The 17,831-nt window shown below is 46.8% G+C and overlaps 2 protein-coding genes across 9 annotated transcripts in view; one reads left to right on the forward strand and one right to left on the reverse strand.

Moving 5' to 3' along the window:
* Positions 1 to 572: 572 nt before the first annotated feature.
* On the reverse strand, positions 573 to 9,614 carry LOC119180049 (HUWE1-associated protein modifying stress responses). Its single transcript, XM_037431178.2, has 4 exons — positions 9,026 to 9,614; positions 7,843 to 7,914; positions 3,713 to 4,054; positions 573 to 841 (listed from the first exon to the last, which is right to left on the reverse strand). The coding sequence occupies exons 1-4, from the start codon at positions 9,204 to 9,206 to the stop codon at positions 645 to 647; spliced, it is 792 nt and encodes a 263-aa protein (XP_037287075.2). The 5' UTR covers positions 9,207 to 9,614; the 3' UTR covers positions 573 to 644.
* Positions 9,615 to 11,189: 1,575 nt separating this feature from the next.
* The window catches only part of Usp7 (Ubiquitin-specific protease 7), a 65,030-nt gene continuing 58,388 nt past the window's right edge, over positions 11,190 to 17,831 (forward strand). For 7 of the 8 annotated variants that reach the window (XM_037431067.2, XM_037431065.2, XM_037431070.2 and 4 more), the window contains exon 1: positions 11,219 to 11,446. In XM_037431067.2, the coding sequence (XP_037286964.2) occupies positions 11,368 to 11,446 (79 nt within the window). In that variant the 5' untranslated portion in view covers positions 11,219 to 11,367. Of the gene's footprint in view, positions 11,447 to 17,831 lie in introns of all 8 variants that reach the window. The other variant, XM_037431068.2, reaches the window with a different exon arrangement.

The following is a 17,831-nucleotide window of genomic DNA, read 5'->3' on the forward strand; positions in this document are numbered from 1 at the left end:
ACAATGCATGACCCGTTGAAAGGCATTGATGGAAAATAGGCTGAGGAGAAGCGAAAACAGAGATTGTAGAGCAGACATTTGGCAAGCGGTCGTACATCGCACGGCTCACCAGCCGAGACTGGCACACCAAGTTTTCGTCTCTGTGAAGCGCCGCAGGCTTTTGCCGAGGCACCTGCGCTCCTCCACGGCTGCTGCGGTCCAAGTCGAAGCAGCTGGCAAGCAATGCTAATGCTCTGACGGACCCTCCACACAAAGTTTAATAAACGCAACCGTCCACAAGATTTTTCTGAAAAACATTCCACCTCCGCGCACTCAGCATCACCGTTAACACACCACCAACACCTCTACCGCCAACACATTCGACGTCCGTCCCTGACCAAGCTTGCTGAGACTGCACACAGTTTCGAACCGACAACATTCTCGAGATCTTCCTCTATACAAAAAAAGAGGTGCTAATATTTCTCATTTTTCGTTCCTCGTTTTGTAATTTTTTTTTGGCAGCTGGTTTATGACTTTGCGAGACTCCGCCGAAGTAGCGGAGGTTGGTGGGTGGGGTAGAAGAAAAGCCACAGTGACAAGAGCAGCGAAGAACTCGCATTGATTTCTTTTGGTGCCATGTCAAAGGAAGGTGGGCTCGGGAAAACTCAGATGAGGCGCGGCCGTTTGTGCGTAGGCGAGTCCATCACGACATCTCCCGGGCTCGCGTTTCCCGGAGCAGTCCGCTTGCGCGACTCAACGTGGCGTGCGAACTCCTCCGCTATGAAGCTGCTCAGACTGGCCGCGGTGCGGAACCCGGGTGGCGACACGCTGCCCGCGCTGTGACTTCGATTAGAGCCCAGAGCTGAAATGGAAGTCAACATGCCAGATCAGTTTATTGGCTTGAGACTGTGGTGAAAGTATCTGCAAATTAATGGCACTAATACGCAATAACTGTCCTCTCTTAAAGGCACACTAAAGTGAAACAATGAACTGATTTAAATTGATGATGCCTTCTTTGAGAACACTAATGTCATTAATCTTATCATAAGTTCTAGATTGGAGGAGAAATTCAAGGCCAGAGTTCCATCTTAAAATTTCACGCCGAAATTTGCGCACGTGACAGCATAAATTTCGAAGTGTACTTGTGCTTTGCCGACACTGGCTCGATGAAGTTTCCCGAAACTTGCTATGTATAGTGTCCGGCTCCACCAATGGGCAATGTGCTTCATTTTTATCTATTAGGAGTTACGAAGGCCTTAGCAAACACCCGTCAAAATTTATGACGGCACGGTGATTGGTGCAGGAACTTCAGGGTGGCCTCCCCACCCACATTTTCTCTTCGCGGGTCTTCTCGCAGCGAGCCTGATCAATTTTGGAACAGCGAAAGTGTGATTTGCTAATAGAAAAATTTCTTCCTCCTTAGCCTGTCTGCAACACAGGGTGTGCACGTAAAGCAATGAGAACAAGTCTGGTAAAAAAAAAAAAAAATGTGCTGATCTGATCGGAACATATCACTGAAGTTCTTCGAAATAGTTTATACACAGAGTGTCATACGACTCCTGCACTAGATGGCTCCCTCGAGGTCGGCTGCCGTGACCTCTTTCGGAGTCTCAGTGACAGCGCGTCGGATGGTGGGACCACCGGCACAACGACGATTTTTCAGGATTCTCTCTAGTTTTGGAAACGGAAAGAAGTCTGCTGGATGCACATCATGGCTGTTGCCCAGCTCTGACACAGTCCGAAATGAACATTCTTTTTGCAAGACCCAATCTCAGTTTATGGACGTACGCCATACAAATTTTAAAGGTTAGAGCATCATACACATAAACTGTGCTTTTACTCATACAGACAAGAGCTTCAGCAGTATTCCAGAATGCGCAATGTCTCTTATGTAATGTCACTTTACCAGGCAATGGCGGCAACATCTGGTGACACATCGCTTAATCAGAATGTCTCTCGACACCTTTTTTTTTTCCGTTTTACCAGTGTTCCTGTAAAAAAGAAACGGCTTAAAAAGACAACACACTCGCGATCCCACCAACACCAATAACACCAGCAGTAAACTAGAATTCACGAAGAGGCTGCAATAGTAACTTCTCAAGTTTGCCTTGTGGGAATCGAGGCTAGCCCGCAGCCGTTGCGCTGGCTTTTTCACTTATTTCTGCCGTCTCCATGTCCTCACATGACTCTCCCCTTTTCCGCGGTCCGTCGGCGCTGGGAGTGTGGGAGTCACGTTAATGCTTCTCACCCAGCACCGGTTCATACCGGATGTTGACGGTGGCCGCGCTCAAGTCTCCTGCGAGCACACCCAGCGGAAGTGAGAGATCTTGACTGGTCAACGAAGGGTGAGCACACATTTCTTTTCTGTCATTCGGCTCCCTACGTTTGGAGCTTGCTCGGACTCGCCAATGGTGCCTTGCGCCCACGGTGAACGCTTGCCTTTCGTTGCCTCTTTTGAACACACGCCGTAGAGCGGTGCGGTGTGTTCACCCGTGGTCGCACTACGCCGATCTGTACCCCTTGAAGCCAAAGCGAGTGGAGTTTGCCCTCACTAAAGCAATCGGGCCCTGCTGTCCTCAATTGTGAGAGCCCACAGGATAGTCGCGAAGGCCCGTTTCCCTTAGTGGCGTGTAATCACGAACCATTTTCCCCACGGAGACATGCTCGCGGTATCCTTTGTGTTGTACTTTTCACCTGTGTCGTCGATAAGCCTCGTTTCTTTTCCCGCTGCCTTTAGCAGCGGGTGCTGTACTGCATATTTAGTGTTTCCGCAGGCCATAAAATGTTGCGTGCGACTTGTTTGAGAGCAGTACTGCGTACTAGCTACGCTGCGCCCTGCGCCTTGGCTGTCCGAATGCGCATGTACAGCGGCATTAGGTCACGCGAGGCGACGGTGAGAGAGGCCCTGTTGCTCGCCAAGACCGAACCCACGCTAGTGGCCATACTCCTTTGGGATAAGTGTACACTACAGTCTATTTCATATCTGCCCCACCAGATGACATCACATGTCTAGTCACCATACCTGTGGTAGGCCAGTAGTATTCGAACCAGCCTATGAAACACCATTGAACACAACATTTTATGTGCAAATAAGCTTTCCTTGGTGCTTAAAAACACAGCGGCAATACAAAGTTAACATCCGTGAGGCCGAAACGACAGTGCAGCAATGTAGACAACCGGGAATCACTGTGCTTCCGCAGATTTGACACATCCATCCCTACGGACCGATCGTCTCATTTGTCAACTATCAGATTACACAGAAACATGCAATGGACAAACATGAAATTATTTTGAGAATACCGAAATTCTTCAGGCAAAAAACTAGAACACAAGCCCACAAGTGCAATGCGAGCAAATGGAATGGCACTTTTTCTAGCTCCTAGAATAAATAGAGACATCTGCAGTGCAAAAATGCACAGCCTTTGAGATTGGATTGAAGAAGTACTTGTGTATTTAGTCATGACTGAGTGGACAGACGTACGGATCAACTGCAACTTAAAACATTCGAGTACCAAGTTTCTACTAAACTAAATGCAAGCAAGCTCATGGCTGAGGGACACATTCTGAAACTGGTGCCATGGTCTCAGTTAAGGTACTTAGGTGGAACTAAACACCAAGCAATTGAAAGACAAATGAATCGGTGTGACCCCAAGAAGAGTGAGTCAGGAAGCCTGGGAGCAGAGCAAGCATGGGATTGGGTTCGATTGGCGATTGGTGTTGAGGAAAAACACACCTGACGAAATGGCCAGCGCCTCGCGGAACGTGTCGAGGTCCACGTCGTCAGGCTCCCCGGAGCCCACGACGGCCGAGCGTTCGCCAGCGGCAGGGGGGCCCAGCCTCGACGAGTGTGGCGCAGTAGCCGCCACCCGGGGTTCGAGGGAGAGGCGTGGCCGAGGCGAGGCCCATCCGTGGTAGTGGTGGTGGTGGGGTGCCTTTCCGCACAGGAAAGCGACCAGGTCTTCGCGCCGAATGTGGCGCTTGCGCTTCTTGGCCCACGCCAGAAGGTCCTTGTTGCGGCGCTGGTAGCCCGACTGGAAGCCCAGCTCGCTCACCCGCCGCTGGGCCTCTAGGCACTCTGCATGACATGCAGAAATTTGACCGACCAACGTTGGTCATGCTCAGTTGCACCGCAATGTAAAATGGTATTCACACAAAAAGTATGATCGCGGAAGAATCAAAACATGTTCAGGCAAAGACAGCGCACATGTTGTCGGTTGTACTGCTTGTCTATGTCCTTTCGGGCTGTTAACCGTATTCGCATTAGGAGTTAAAGGGGTCGTGAGGTGTTTTCCAAAAATTTTTCAACTACATGTGCACTCATAATCCTGGCTGTCCGTTAAATACTATACCTTGACTCGTTTTGAGCATCTGGGCTCAGTGAATAGCTAAAAAAGCGCAATTACCGTTTCCCAGCTCATGTTCCCATCCGTTTCCCAGCTCATGTTCCCACCTGTTTCCCAGCTCATGTTCCCATCAACTGTGCAGCCGACGTCACTTTAAGACAACCAATAAAAAGTCTCTCAACGCAGTAATGTTTTTGAGCCTTAGTTGACCGTGGTTAGTAGCATCATACTTATATACATCTAAGATGTAAGAACACTGACACTATCAATCATCTGCTTTGTTACATATGTGTTCGTTATGCAACAATTCAACTGCAATGTGTGTTGCACATATTTCGCAGTCTATTAGTGCGATACCTGCATTAGAACAAAGTATTCCCACAACAACCTAGTCGACAGCATTCACAGCTTCCCTTAAAGGAGGACACTAAAAGCAAATATTTAGTGAATCTTGATTGCTGAAATAGCGGCACAGAATTCTCGTAATACTACTTTCGCCCCAAGGAAGTGCTCATTTCGAAACGACGTTTTAGCGGTCCACATAGCATTAGCACGCTTCAAATCCCCTGCGATACATCTCCTGTCACTGCTGCCATGCACAAGGTTGCCCGGCTTTACTGCTCGGCCACCGACACTAGTAGCAGTAGAGTGAAAGCAGGGGGAGTGGCAGCAGCAACAACGGCCATTGAACAATTTTCTGCCATCACCAAAGCCATGGTTCTGCTCGCTTGGTTCAACTGTGCTCCTCTAGATGGCACCACCTATCTAGCTTAACCAGGCAAAACTTGATTTTTTGAACCACTTGCACCATTCCCTGCAGTAACGCCAGGTGGTTCCTTTTTTTACATTACGCCTCTTGATGCAAGGAAGGTTCCTTCTTTATATCAGCTAGTTTGATTACTAGTGATCGATTGTAGTCGGACGCTCTGACCGTCATCAGGATCATTTCCACAGTGTCCCACTCATGGGGCTCGTTGGGTAGTACATTTAGCTTAATTTCTTGGTAAGTAAGGCACTGCAGTTGATATCTCCATTTTAGACATTGTCATATATTGAGCCTTCACTCTGACATAAATTGTAGTTTGCCTTTAGTGACCCTTTAACACGAGGTGGTGTGAGCAGCAATGCATTGTTTCATTTTTTTTTTAAATAGGATTAAAAAAAATGCATGCAGAAGTACAGAGGCTTAGATAAGCAGGTACTTTTTTCAGTAATTTGCAGCAATAGCTCACCTGGTCAAGGATGCAAGGAAAAAGTAAATGTAGAAAAAAAAACAATGCATGAAGGTTTTTTTTTTTTTCATGCATATTTCCGGATCTGCAGCTTTTGGAATCAATAACAATGTTATGGTGGTTTGCTCTTCCCGACGTCCTTCTCTATTTAACAGCTGTGTCAGTTGGCACGTCAAGCTTGGAAACACGAGGAACACAGCTTTGCTATCTCGCAGGTGTGCTATTTGCAATATGGATTTATACAGGCAGTTAATTTAGCTTCTGCAAGCACTGCACATAAGAAACCTTCACATGTTGCAGTGCAATCATTGTTATTCCCAAATCTTGGAGAACTTCGAGTCTCCGGCCAAACTGATTATAAAAAAACAAGGCGTTTGCGACACATACAGCTCAGATATAAAAGGGAACGCTGAATACATGCTTGAACAATGATTACCCATGATTTGTGCATACAAAACTCGACAAATTTATTTTAAAGAACGGCATTTGCTTCGAACATTTAGCGTAACGAACACTCCTGGGGTTTGCAAATGTGTCACGGCCTTGCGAACCTTATTTTAGATTCCCTTTCATACCGCTCACGACTCCATTGTCACCACACTCTCTATGTAAACAATGGAACACGTTTTTCAAAAGTGTTGGAATGAAGCTCCCTTATGGGAAAGAGACAGTAACGCAGAGGCAACGAGACATTCACTAAAGGGGTCAAGCATTTACAAACTAGGTTTATTGTTATATGTCGCTCTTCAAGTGGCACCTGCAGTTTTATTCTGCACGACTGCAAAGAAAAAAACTGACTATTGTAAAATAATGTGAATAAAATGCACTTAGCGTAGCACACCACGAAGTACCTAAGGAGGATTAAAATACGGCTGGAGTGTATGATGTCTCATGACAGTGATATGTAGGGTTTAACGTCCCAAAACCACCATATGATTATGAGAGACGCAAGATGTCTCAAAAGTGAAGCCAAGAATCCGCCATCTTAGCAGGGGCAAGACAAAACATTACTGTGTAGTAAAAAAAAAGCAGCTTCTCTCCTTCCCTCCCATGCCCTACTAGTTTTGAGCAGATCATTTATTAGGACCATAGAGTTTTCTAAACATACACAAGAGGGAACTCTCGCGTGAGCGTCTATGGGGGCTGCAACGCGTGGCGCTTCTGCAAGTATGGGAATTATAGGTAGGACGTGAATTTGCCTGGTCTTCGCACTAGACATTCTACTTGGCTTCCGAGTGGTTTGAAGCTTCTTTGTCACTAAACAACAATCGGCAAATGTTCGACAGATTACGCTTCGCCACCTTCACCTTTCAGGATCACCATCTCAAATCAGCTCACGTAGTCCAAAACGGTTTGTTCTTTCATTTGAAACAAAACCAAAAACACAGTAATAAACGAAGCCACAAGTGCGTTTGCCGCCCGCAAGCGCCAAGACCAGGCAAATCTATGTAATACCTATCATTCCCATGGTCGCTGAACGATCGCAGTGCCAGAGTCCCCTTTAGTTAATTTTAGGAAACTACGGTTGGGCCACATAATGCTCAAGGTGTCCCTTTTTGTAACAAGTTTCCTTGAGAAGCATCAAAGTCTAGGCAAATTTCATTGGAGATCCCACTCGTCAATGCTCTTCTGGACAGACTACTTTTACCTGCAACAACAATCTCTTTATTCCAAATTAGCCGAGCATTTGCATTAACACAGCAAAGCCACTTGATCTCATCAAAGTGGGCACCATTCAAAAGAGCATGTTTCCAAAACAAAATGTGTGTGTGTGTGTGGGGGGGGGGGGGGGGAACATGGTGGCTTGCTGGAGAACTTACTCTCTTTTTCTGGTCTTCTGCTCGCCCTTGGCAACAATGCCATTATACAGCGCGCCGCTCGATCGCGATCGACATCAAGCATTCTCTGCCGTGATTGGCTCCTTGGACCGGCTATCATAAAGGGGCCAATCACGATCGCGGAATTCGGTCTTGATCCGGCGTGATCGCCACCAAAAAAGTGACCGCGTCGCTACACCAGTTGCGAAACAAAACCTTCTGTTCTTGGGCGCATTCGACTTATATCAGCATCTGTTATCGCTACGTCGGCACTCGCACGTCACGTTGATTAACGGTGTATTGTTTTTGCCCACTATCTGAAAACTTAGTCTGGGTAAGAAGTGACAGATAAACCTGAAGTCGCGTCAAAACGGAACGCCAGAACAAAACCGCGTTTGAGTCACGTGACGCGATCACAGACAAGCAGTATTTTACTAAAAAAAAAAAACGCACACTGCGTGCAGTTCGTACCTTTGTAGAGATTGGTGACGCTAGACGCAGCGTTCTGGAAGGGTACCCAAAGCGAGACACCGTGCTGGCGATCTGCGTCAAACAGAATTTCTATTGTTACCAGCGTTCCGTGTTTACCAGAACGCACAAAACACACAGTCGACTTTGGAAGTTTCAGGGGCCACAAGCCACGGCAAAAAAAAAAAAAACCTTCGAATTTTCCTGCGATTGGCGACCGCATTCGGTCGATCTGCGCAGTGTTGCATATGTTGTTCCCAGCGTTCGCTTTGTCGGCGCCGAAAGTTTCAAGGCCCTAGAGAACTCGAAAAATTTCAGCAATTCGCTATACATGTTACGGACGCTTGATTTTTCAGAGTACAAACAAAAAAAAAGCGCACGGTAGGCACCGAAAGTTGTAGGGGCAACTAGGCTCATACTGCGGCCGGCCGGGATTCGATCGCGCAACCTTCGGATCAAGAGCACCGAAACCACTAGACTAACTTGCGGGTCTAAACCCTTCACTCAGAATACAGAAGCTATGAGGGTTTCTTCGATACGAAAAATATTTCCCTCGCTAGACACGCCCAGGAGTCGTAGAACAGCGGCGCGTCGACGATAAAACTGCCGACGATACACAGATGTGCTGGGACGGAACGATACTTCATGCGCGCTCATTTGCGCCTTTAATCTTTTTTTGTTCTTACAAGCGCTACAATCTTTGAATCTCGTGGCAGCAAAGGAGGTGCTACATTTAAAAACTCGTTCCAACTCGCAACGCTTGGTATCACCCGTACTACCCAAACAAAAACTTCGCAATCAGACCCTACAGGCGAGCACTCCGGAAATGAATTAAAAAACGACAAAAACAAGGCTATCACGGGAACGGCGTCAACGTGGGTGATTACCAAAGAGGAATAGAAAGGTTGTAGAAAAGAAAAAAAAGAGAGTAGTATTCCCATTACACCCCCTTCAAAAACCGACACACACAAAAAAAGAAAACCTTCTCGTATCTCGTAAAACAAGCTCGTATTCGAGCGGGCGGACAGATCGTACTCTCGCTAAGCCTAGCTCGAAGAGGTCGTGGTTTGTCACAGTACGCGTCCTGAGAATCGCGTTCGAAGAAGGCACCTTCCCCAACCGAGACGCGTTCGAACAAGTCGGAGAAGAGCGTCGGGCGACGCTACGCCGCGAAGTCGTGGATTACCTTTGTACAGCTGAGCAACGCAGGTGGCGGAATTTTGAAACAGCAGCCACAGCTTCTGAGACGAAGTGTCGCGTTCGTTTTGTATCTGGCTCTCCAAATCGGGTGCCCTTTCGACTTCCTCGATACACTGCCTCTCCCAGCTGGTAATCCACGAGTCCAGCTCGTCCCCTCGTTCGGCCATGGTGGTCCTTTTTGTCGTGGTTTTTCGGTCCCGAAGTCGTTTGATGGAGACAGCTTTTTTTCACGGACGTCGCACCAGCATCGGCGAAAACGGTCGGTTTCGTACAGGTTGTTCGCCCCGCAGAGGAGCGGCGCCTACAGGGCGCCGTTCGAATCCACAAAACGACAACGTTTACCGTCTCTTCACGCCTCCGTTATCTTTTCGGTCACTCGTGTTCGAAAGAATTTTTTTTTTTATCACGCACGAATCCCTCGAAGGGGCGGGCAGGCCACGGGAATTTACGGCTCTCTCCAGGGGCGTCTCGGGAAGCACAATTTTCTTTCTTTCGCAAACCCCCACCCCCGTCTGGATTCACGAAGCTGTAGTCCACACACACACACACGGAGACGACGACGCCTTTTCGACACGGCCACCACCACAGGCAACAACTACGCACAACGAAGGAAGAGCATAGAAGAACGAGCCAGTTGTCGGGCTCGTGCCGTTCTGAATGCAAAATGACGAAAAATGGCTGGCCAAGGGGACGTCTAGCGACGGGTTAAGCAACTATCGAAACGGTGAAATTAAGTTTCACCACTCAACCGCCTGGATTTAGACAGAAAAACAAATAACTTTGATAGAAATTTTTAACAACAATAGAATATTTTAAACGGACTTTTTGCGTATAAAAATTGCGTTCCATTGAGTGCTCGCGCATGCGCTGATGTGAAATAATCGGCTCTCTGAATGAGGTGCACGTCTGAAACACGTGAATATGATGCTTACCGCACGGTTATATGCTGCGAAAGCGTAAACACAAGAGTAATCGCGCCTGATTTTGCAGTGGCGATGTTCAGATCTAGTTTGCGCGAAGTGCATTGTGAAATAAAAGCCCGGATGTTTGTTGTTGCGCTGCTCGTATTGGCCCTTTCGTTTGCTGTCATCGCGCCAGCTGGCTTTTTAGATAAACAAAAAAATCAAAATCAAAACTTGGCATTCAAACGACAACGCGCAGTCTAACAGAAAATAGAGAGCTCGCCTAACAGTCGATGCAAATGCTGCTGCCAAGCGAGCGTTACTCTACAAACTTTTGAAACGTTGCCTCGGTGCGTTTCTCACCAGCTATGTTCAACATTTTGTGTGCATTCGTTGTGCCACCGGTCCACGAGGACATCGGAATCGGTAAGCTCAGTAGCTTCCCGTAATGTTTCTTGATGCATTTGCCCCACTACCTCCTTTTTTTTTCTTTGCCCCCATGTTAGTTTTACAGGATGCGTCCAGGTTGAAAAAAAAATCTTCTCCAGTGCAAACTTTTACTATGCGTCAATGGCACTAGTGAAGCCGTTGTTGCTTCTGTCCACTAATTGTAGTTTCTTCAAGCTATAGTATAGCGCATTAGCTGAAGGCGATTTATTATGCCCCTACTAAAATGCCGAACGCGGCCGCCCATTTTTTTAGAACACGGTTTCATTTTTGAAGCTGTGTGTCGTAGGGTGATTTGGTTTAAACATACTTCCAGCAGGTTTTTATAAGCCTATTTATTGCGATTCGTGCCACTCGCCCCACCTTTTTTCCAGTGGAAGCTTTCACAACGCTCTAAGGGCACAAGTGAAACAACGTTGCTTTTTGAGTAAGTTGGAGCAAGTCCTTCATAATAGTGCAAACACAAAACTTGTGTTTGCGTTCAATATCATTATGAATGACAAGTGAAGCCATTGTTTTCCTCCACCCACATAAGGCTGGCTACTTAAATTTTAGCCGATCGCTGACGTTTTTATTGTGCCCCTACAAAAATGTTGACACAGTCGCCATTTTTCAAAGGGCAAGGTTTCACTACTTCAGACAAGATTGTCACTCCAGCCCACTTGGTCACAACATACCTCCAGCGGGTTTATGTAATCCTACCCATCGTGCACCGCGCCCCCCTTGCTTTCCACCATCTTGTTTACTCTGATGTTCCGTGTGGACTCGGGTAGCGCAGCGCAGCCGCCAAGTAAAGCAGTTTGTCGTTGGATGGTATCCCCTGTCTGGGGGGCTGACACCAGCAGACATTGGGCGGATTGCGAGCAAGCACGTCAAAGTGACCGTGTCCGGCAAAAACTCCTTGGCACCTGGCAAAGAACGCGCGAACAGCGGCTCTCGATCTAAGCGAACGCGTGAAAGCAGCATCTCGGAACCCGCTATGAACAACGCTCTCAGCCCCAATGACAAAGACAGCAATCGCGCAGACCTTCCCGAAGCGATGGATACGCAAGAAGGTGGTATGAGTTCTCTGCAAAACTACCCTTTTTTTCGTGTCGCGTAGGGCGCCCGAATAGGAAGGAAGGGGGGGTAGTTCCCCCCCTCCCATGCTGTGTTTGCAATAGCCGCTAGCTCTGCGCGACTCTCCGGTGTTTTCTTGTGCGTGCCGGTCAGTGAAATGCGTCGAAAACTGACGTTCGGAACGAAGCTCTTGCCGAGATGCAAGAGGCGTGATGGACGATGAAGAGAAGGAAGAAAAAAAACAACAGAAAAAGTGTCCCCCAGTTCCGCATGCAATGTCTCCGTATCCCCCCGCTTTTCTTTTGACGTCTCATTGCCGGTAACGCTGGCTCACTGCCGGCGGCAGGATGCTTAGGCCTAGGTTAGGCTTAAGTTGTCACCGACTTGAGTTTGCCGGGGAGACCTGCGATTAGGCGGCCCGTAATTGCCGTTACGCGACGAGGAAACGTCGCCGGATACAGGTTTCGGGTTCGATTGCGGGAAAAGTTCGGCAGTGAAGGTTTCGGAAAGAAGGGTACGCTGTCGTGTCGCTGTGATACAGCGATGCAGTTTTGAGGCAAGTGCGACGTCCCGGCTTGGTTGTCTCAGTTTTCATTCGGTTTTCTGTTCGCGGATAGATCTTCCCTCTTCTTCGTCTGGTAGCGGTGGCCTCTTTCATTTGGAAGGGTTAATTGGTAACGATCGTAATGTCCCCTCCCCACTGCCTCTCAATCCCCCTCTACAGCTGTGTCTAATGTAGTACTGAAATTACGGGAAACGAACCCTTTAACGGTTAATCGGATAACGTTAGATATCGTTTTTTTTTTCTTATAAGACACTTCGCCTGAAAAGTACTGGCGAGAACTTAGTAGCGATGGTTTAGCGGTAGGTGTTGTCCTTTCGGGTTTCTTTAGTCGTAGTAGGCGGCTTATCTTTTCGCGCTGCACCGAAAGCGTTTTGCGGGAAAAACGCTAAATAAACAGCAATGCGTGTATAGGGCGAAAAAAAAAAAGAAAAGAACGTAACCGTGCTGTTTTTGTGGGAGTGCACGCCCTTACAACAAATTAAACCATGTTTAGGGCGGCAGCATCATCGCGTGGAAGCTCGAGACGGTGTGACGCCGACGAAAAAAAGAAAATAAAGATCACGGGAAAAATCGTGAGGATGAGGCGCTGCCGCGATTTTTCGCGACTCCTTCGATGAGCGGTGGCTCGACAGTGCAAACATGACCGGTGCTGCCGAACGTAAGCTTCGAGCGGCGGCGATTCGTGCGTCATTTTTTCGTTTATTTCTCATTTTTTGAACGTCGATGTCTCTTTGCGTCCGCACTGTTTAACGGTTAGGCAAAAAACACAAACCGTGCCCTACCCCCCGTCTCGCATTGGAACAACCTTTCAAAGTCGCCTGTGCGTGGGTAGTGTGCAGTCTGTGTAGTCGGTGTTCAGCGCGTTAGCGCTACGATGGTGTTGACGACTTTACGTTTCGCGGCGCTGTCTGTTTACTTTCTGTTCGACGATTTACGCGAAACCTAGCGTACCCTTGCCTAACCCTTTTTTGTTTTGTTTTGCTCGGGGCAACCCCCCCGCCCGCGATTCGGCGTGGTCGGTAATTGCCTTTGATTCGTCTCTGTTGTGTCGAGGATTGAGAACTGCGATGGTGACGTTGCGTAAAAACGGAGTTCCGTCTTTGAAATGTTTGTTTTCGTGAGGATTATTCGAGTGTCGGGCTTTAGCGGTGGTTTAGGTTGCAAACTCGGGTTATTTGTGTCTGGGAGTCTTTAGGGTTGTGAAAATTGCCGGACCCTCAATAGACTAGCACTTGAAACCCGAATGTTTTTCCGCCTTGAGCCCCCATTTGGCTATGCCCACTGATGGCTGATGATCGTGTTATCGATGAAAGTAGCTCAGGGTGCAATATAATTGAAGTACAGAGGTCAACACATTTGTCTGGAATGCTAAGACTGTACGCTCTAGCACATTGCAGCATGTTTCAGCGCCGGGCATACTGATGACAGGTAGTTTGAGGTAGCCCATGCTTGAGCATGCTTCGTTAGCGGCCGTGCATGCTACGATTTGGGCGCTTTCAAACCGGGTGGAATCGGCAAATGTCATCAGTGCTGTTTGGAGTGCGCAGGTCCGGTGTTCAAGATGAGTTTGTTGACTTCTGTACGTTTTTTTTTTAACTCTAGACAGTCGCAGCAAAGCACTTGCACCTGCTAGGCAGTTGCAAATTTTATGTAAGCTTACAGAAGATTGTTTTATATATATGAAGTGCATATGAGTGTTTTGCTACAGTTTCGTTTAGTTGCACTGTTGCTGCACTGTTCGGGTTTTTCCTTTCCCAAAAGTTATGGCGGGATTGAAGGGCTAAAATGTTGAACTCGGTAGAGAGATTCACTTACCGTCGTTCATGAGATTTCAGTCCTGCACGCGACTCTTGTGGCACTTGTGTTCACTCGGAGCAAGCACAAATTCCTGCTTGGAGCAAGTTTTCAGTCCTCACTGTTGTCATGCACTATTGGAAAAATGCAGATTCGGGTACTGTTGTAGCTGCACATGTCATATTAAACCGGTGTTGCGTGGTGCACGGCCGCCGTTTGTGATGATTATCTCGTTGGCAATGGGCTCCCTGCTGCAGTGTCCTGAAGGAGCCAGTCGTAATCGAGGAATTGGATCCAGATTAGGCCCTATCGTGATCAATTGACGATGTGAAACTGGCGTTACCCTTGTCGCTTCTCTTCAAGTTTCTGGTTCCAAGAATGCCAGTTATGTGCACGTTGCAGAACCTCAGGTGTTCAAAATTAATACGGTCTTCACCGTTGCTGTGGCCATCAGAATCCCTTTTCGTGGCTTTGGCAAATGAAACCCAAGAATGTGACATCCCTGCCATCTTGTGTTTTGCTTGATTTCCCAGCAAATTGACCGATACTTCACGCCAGGAAACGGTCCATTCTTGATTTTATTTGACTGTTCATTTTTATGCAAAGTAACGAAATGCAAGTTTTTTGTGGATTAGAAATAGGCCATGAATATGCAGTTCTGCATTTTAGTGGTTCGTTGTCTTCATTTGTGGTTTTTCATGTGAAGTGTTACGGTGCTTGACACGCACGCCCAGTCTCTTTACGCTCGACAACAAAGCATGGCTGTGTGAAATGCAGAGCCTTATATTTTGCCGACTGAACTTCTCGCGTAGCCTTGATCCTCCGTCCACAGCGCTAATGTCAGTAAGGGACCCTCTAACACTTTTCAACCCCCATTTTTTACTCGTGGACTGCATATACTGACGCACGGACAAATTAGTACAGCAAGAACGGCAGTGATAGCTGCACGCAGTACAATGTTATTAAATTTAAAAAATTCAAGATACAAGAAAAAAAATGCCTACCCTCAACTCGAATTTCGCGGGGCGACATGACCACATTTTATTCTCTGCTGTGACGTTGCAGGGGGCCTCCAATAACATGGGCTGAAAGCTCTTACCTAGAGGAAGCTCATACACCATTGTTGCCTGTTCAGTCAAATGTGTTAATGACGCTGTTGCTAAAGCAACATGGTGCCTGACCATGCCGTTTTGTTTACGCGGTCAAACAGCTGGGTAAGGCTGGTAGAAATGAGCCTTCCCGACTTGTCAGAACTCGAGCAGGTCCTTTTGCTTCGGAGTGAGGCTTTACGTGTCCTGTGGTAGGCTGCGCTCATCGTCATTTCCGCCCGCGTAGATCAAGCGAGCGCCACTGTGTGCCGAAGCGGTCGGCAGCAATGAGGTGACTTTATTGCACGATTAAATTGCTAAATTACATGATATTGGTGCTTGGACATATGCTAAAATTGTCCCTTGCCATTGGTCTATGCAAAACACATAAAAAAAAAAAAAACAAGTGCTTCTAAAGTGTTGGAGGGCCCCTTTAACAGGAGGAGTTGAAATTGTCAGCCGCTGTACACGGCTACAACCCAAGAAAGAAAAGTAAACTCCACCGATGTTTATGAAGTTCAGGTTTCTGACCTAAAAGAGCACTGGCATATATATATTTTTTTTTTGGCAATGGATAGCTAACGACCCACTTATCAGGCTTGGGGAGCTGGTTAGCTTAATCACACGAAGGTTATTTGGAGACAGTCGCAGTTTCGGTGTCAGAGAGCTCCGAGTGAAGTGGGACTTCCTTTTGTGTAAACGTAGCCGGTTACTTAAGCAAAGTACACAATACTGCATGCACATGAGTGCCATGTTGACGTCTATTTTCAGCCAAGACCATCCAAGGTGCTGTAAATATGCACGTAATATATAATGTAAATGTTAATATGTAACGTAAATATGATGAAAGAAAAGTGGATGAAATGATAACTTGCTGACAGCAGCGACCGAATCTGCAGTCTTTGAATGATGCGTTTGAGGCTCTGCCGACTGAGCTACAGCTGTGGTCGTCTTCCAGTCTACCTTGCGGGATATGTATGTGCATTAAACTTTAAGTGGTTGTCGGCACCGCTAGTAGCCATGACGGCAACTGGAGGTAATTCATGGTGAATGTGCATGGATCGGCCACTTCTCTCCAGATGTTGCTTCTTGCATACTTAATGAGTGCTGGACCAAATTAGCATATTCCTGTTTTTTTTTTTGCATTCGAATACCATCTATGGCATCTCTTCTTTTTTTTTTTTTCTTGTCAACATTTCATGGGGGAGTGAAAATTCAGGCTTAACTTCCTAGCGCCTCGCCCTGCTTCGAATGAAGCAACGTAGCGACAAAGTAGTGCTAGTTTCAAAAATTGACAAGCTGCCAGAACTTTGCGTAATGTGTCGCGAGCTAGGAGGCACGAGTGGGACTTCCTTTTCTTTTCTATTGCAACATTGTTCATAATGCAAGTAAGCGTTACGTTTAACGGGTTAGTCCTTCGCAAGCGTATCCTGCTTGGCTTCCTTGCTCATATGCTCTCGTGTTTTATGTCCGTGCAATGCACTACTCGATCAAAATGAGTTTTTTTTTCTCTCGTCTGTACTATCGCTTTCTCCATTTCTCAGTATTGTCAGTGCTGTGGCGCATGTGAGAGGTTTTTAACTGATACCTCCATGAGTTTTAGTTTTCTGTAGCGGCAGCATGATTCAGAGGAAAAGCATGCTTAAACTGCTGTATGGAAATGGCAGTGCACACATTTCAGGCGTTTAAAAAGTTGACTGATGCTCTCTCGGGACTGGGATCGGCTGTTATTGATGTGGCAGTCTGGTCTTTTATCGAGATCGCTTCTGATTTCGTGTTGCCATTCTTTTTCTCTTGTACTTTACTGTTGCATTCCGTTGTTCTGTGCAAGAATGTCGCAGTCGCCTGTAGCAGGAGAGGTGTTGCACCATTAAACGTGCGGGTTACGGTTAAATTCACAGCATGGAGGAAAAAGAAATGTTAAGAAAGAGCATTGCAAAATGCTATAGAAAAAAATCGTAAAAATTCGGGCGCATTCACACGTCAACCATCACTTGTCCCCGTTTTCCCCAATAAGAAAAGGGTTCCCCTTCTTTTTGTTTGCACTCGTACCGTTTGGCATCCCTGATACCGAATCGAATTATTCGTGGCGAAAAATTCCTGCAGCCGATAAGTATCACATTGGGGTAGCTTTAGCTGACTATTTCGTATTTAGGGGCGAAATTCCTTGAGAACTGCACAATGTTTGTAAACTGCCATCCAGAATCCATAGCAAATGTAGACAGGTGTATTTGAACAAACCGAAACATCTGTAAACAACAAAAAAAGGTTATCAAAAAGCTTGTTGACCAGAACAAAAAGCCACAATGCCGTAACACCGACCCGTCAAACGGTGCATATGACAGAACAAAAGGTTAGCAAGAAGAAAACAAAAAGGCTCTTCACCAAAACAAAATAGAAGGCAATGATTCATGATTTGATGCACACTGCTTCACTCCATGTAAAGCATTGGCTTCATTGATATGTGCCCAATTCTTTTTTCTGCGATTGCAGGGAGTCTCTCAAAAGTACAGGGAATTGTCCTGTCACGATTACAGTCATTTTATTGTAGCATGCATCGCCTAGAAATAGTTGCTCGGCCCGGACATGTCTATCCACATTTAGTTGCGATTCATTGACTTCGTTGATATGTGGACAATTTTTTTCTTTTTTCTGCGATTGCAGGGAGTCTCTCAAAAGTACAGGGAATTGTCCTGTCACGATTACAGTCATTTCATTGTAGCATGCATCGCCTAGAAATAGTTGCTCAGCCCGGACATGTCTATCCACATTTAGTTGCGATTCGGGGTGAATCTGGGTAGCTGCGACAGGCAAAAAAAAAAGTAGCTTTACTTGTAACCCGTTGCGTGCCATTTGATGCCCACGTTTTCCGCACAGATTCTTGCTTTACGATGACACCAGCAGTTAAATTTTAAGACACTTTCTGGACATTTTGTG

The sequence above is a fragment of the Rhipicephalus microplus genome, chromosome 7, assembly GCF_043290135.1.
Source record: "Rhipicephalus microplus isolate Deutch F79 chromosome 7, USDA_Rmic, whole genome shotgun sequence".
Taxonomy (NCBI): Eukaryota; Metazoa; Arthropoda; class Arachnida; order Ixodida; family Ixodidae; genus Rhipicephalus; species Rhipicephalus microplus.

Coding starts and splice junctions, on each gene's coding strand:
- LOC119180049 (XM_037431178.2), bottom strand. CDS start 9,206: ATGGCCGAACGAGGGGACGAGCTGGACTCGTGGATTACCAGCTGGGAG. Junction 7,915..9,025: donor CGTTGCTCAGCTGTACAAAG/GTAATCCACGAC, acceptor TGTTTGACGCAG/ATCGCCAGCACGGTGTCTCG. Junction 842..3,712: donor GGCGCTGGCCATTTCGTCAG/GTGTGTTTTTCC, acceptor CTTCCATTTCAG/CTCTGGGCTCTAATCGAAGT.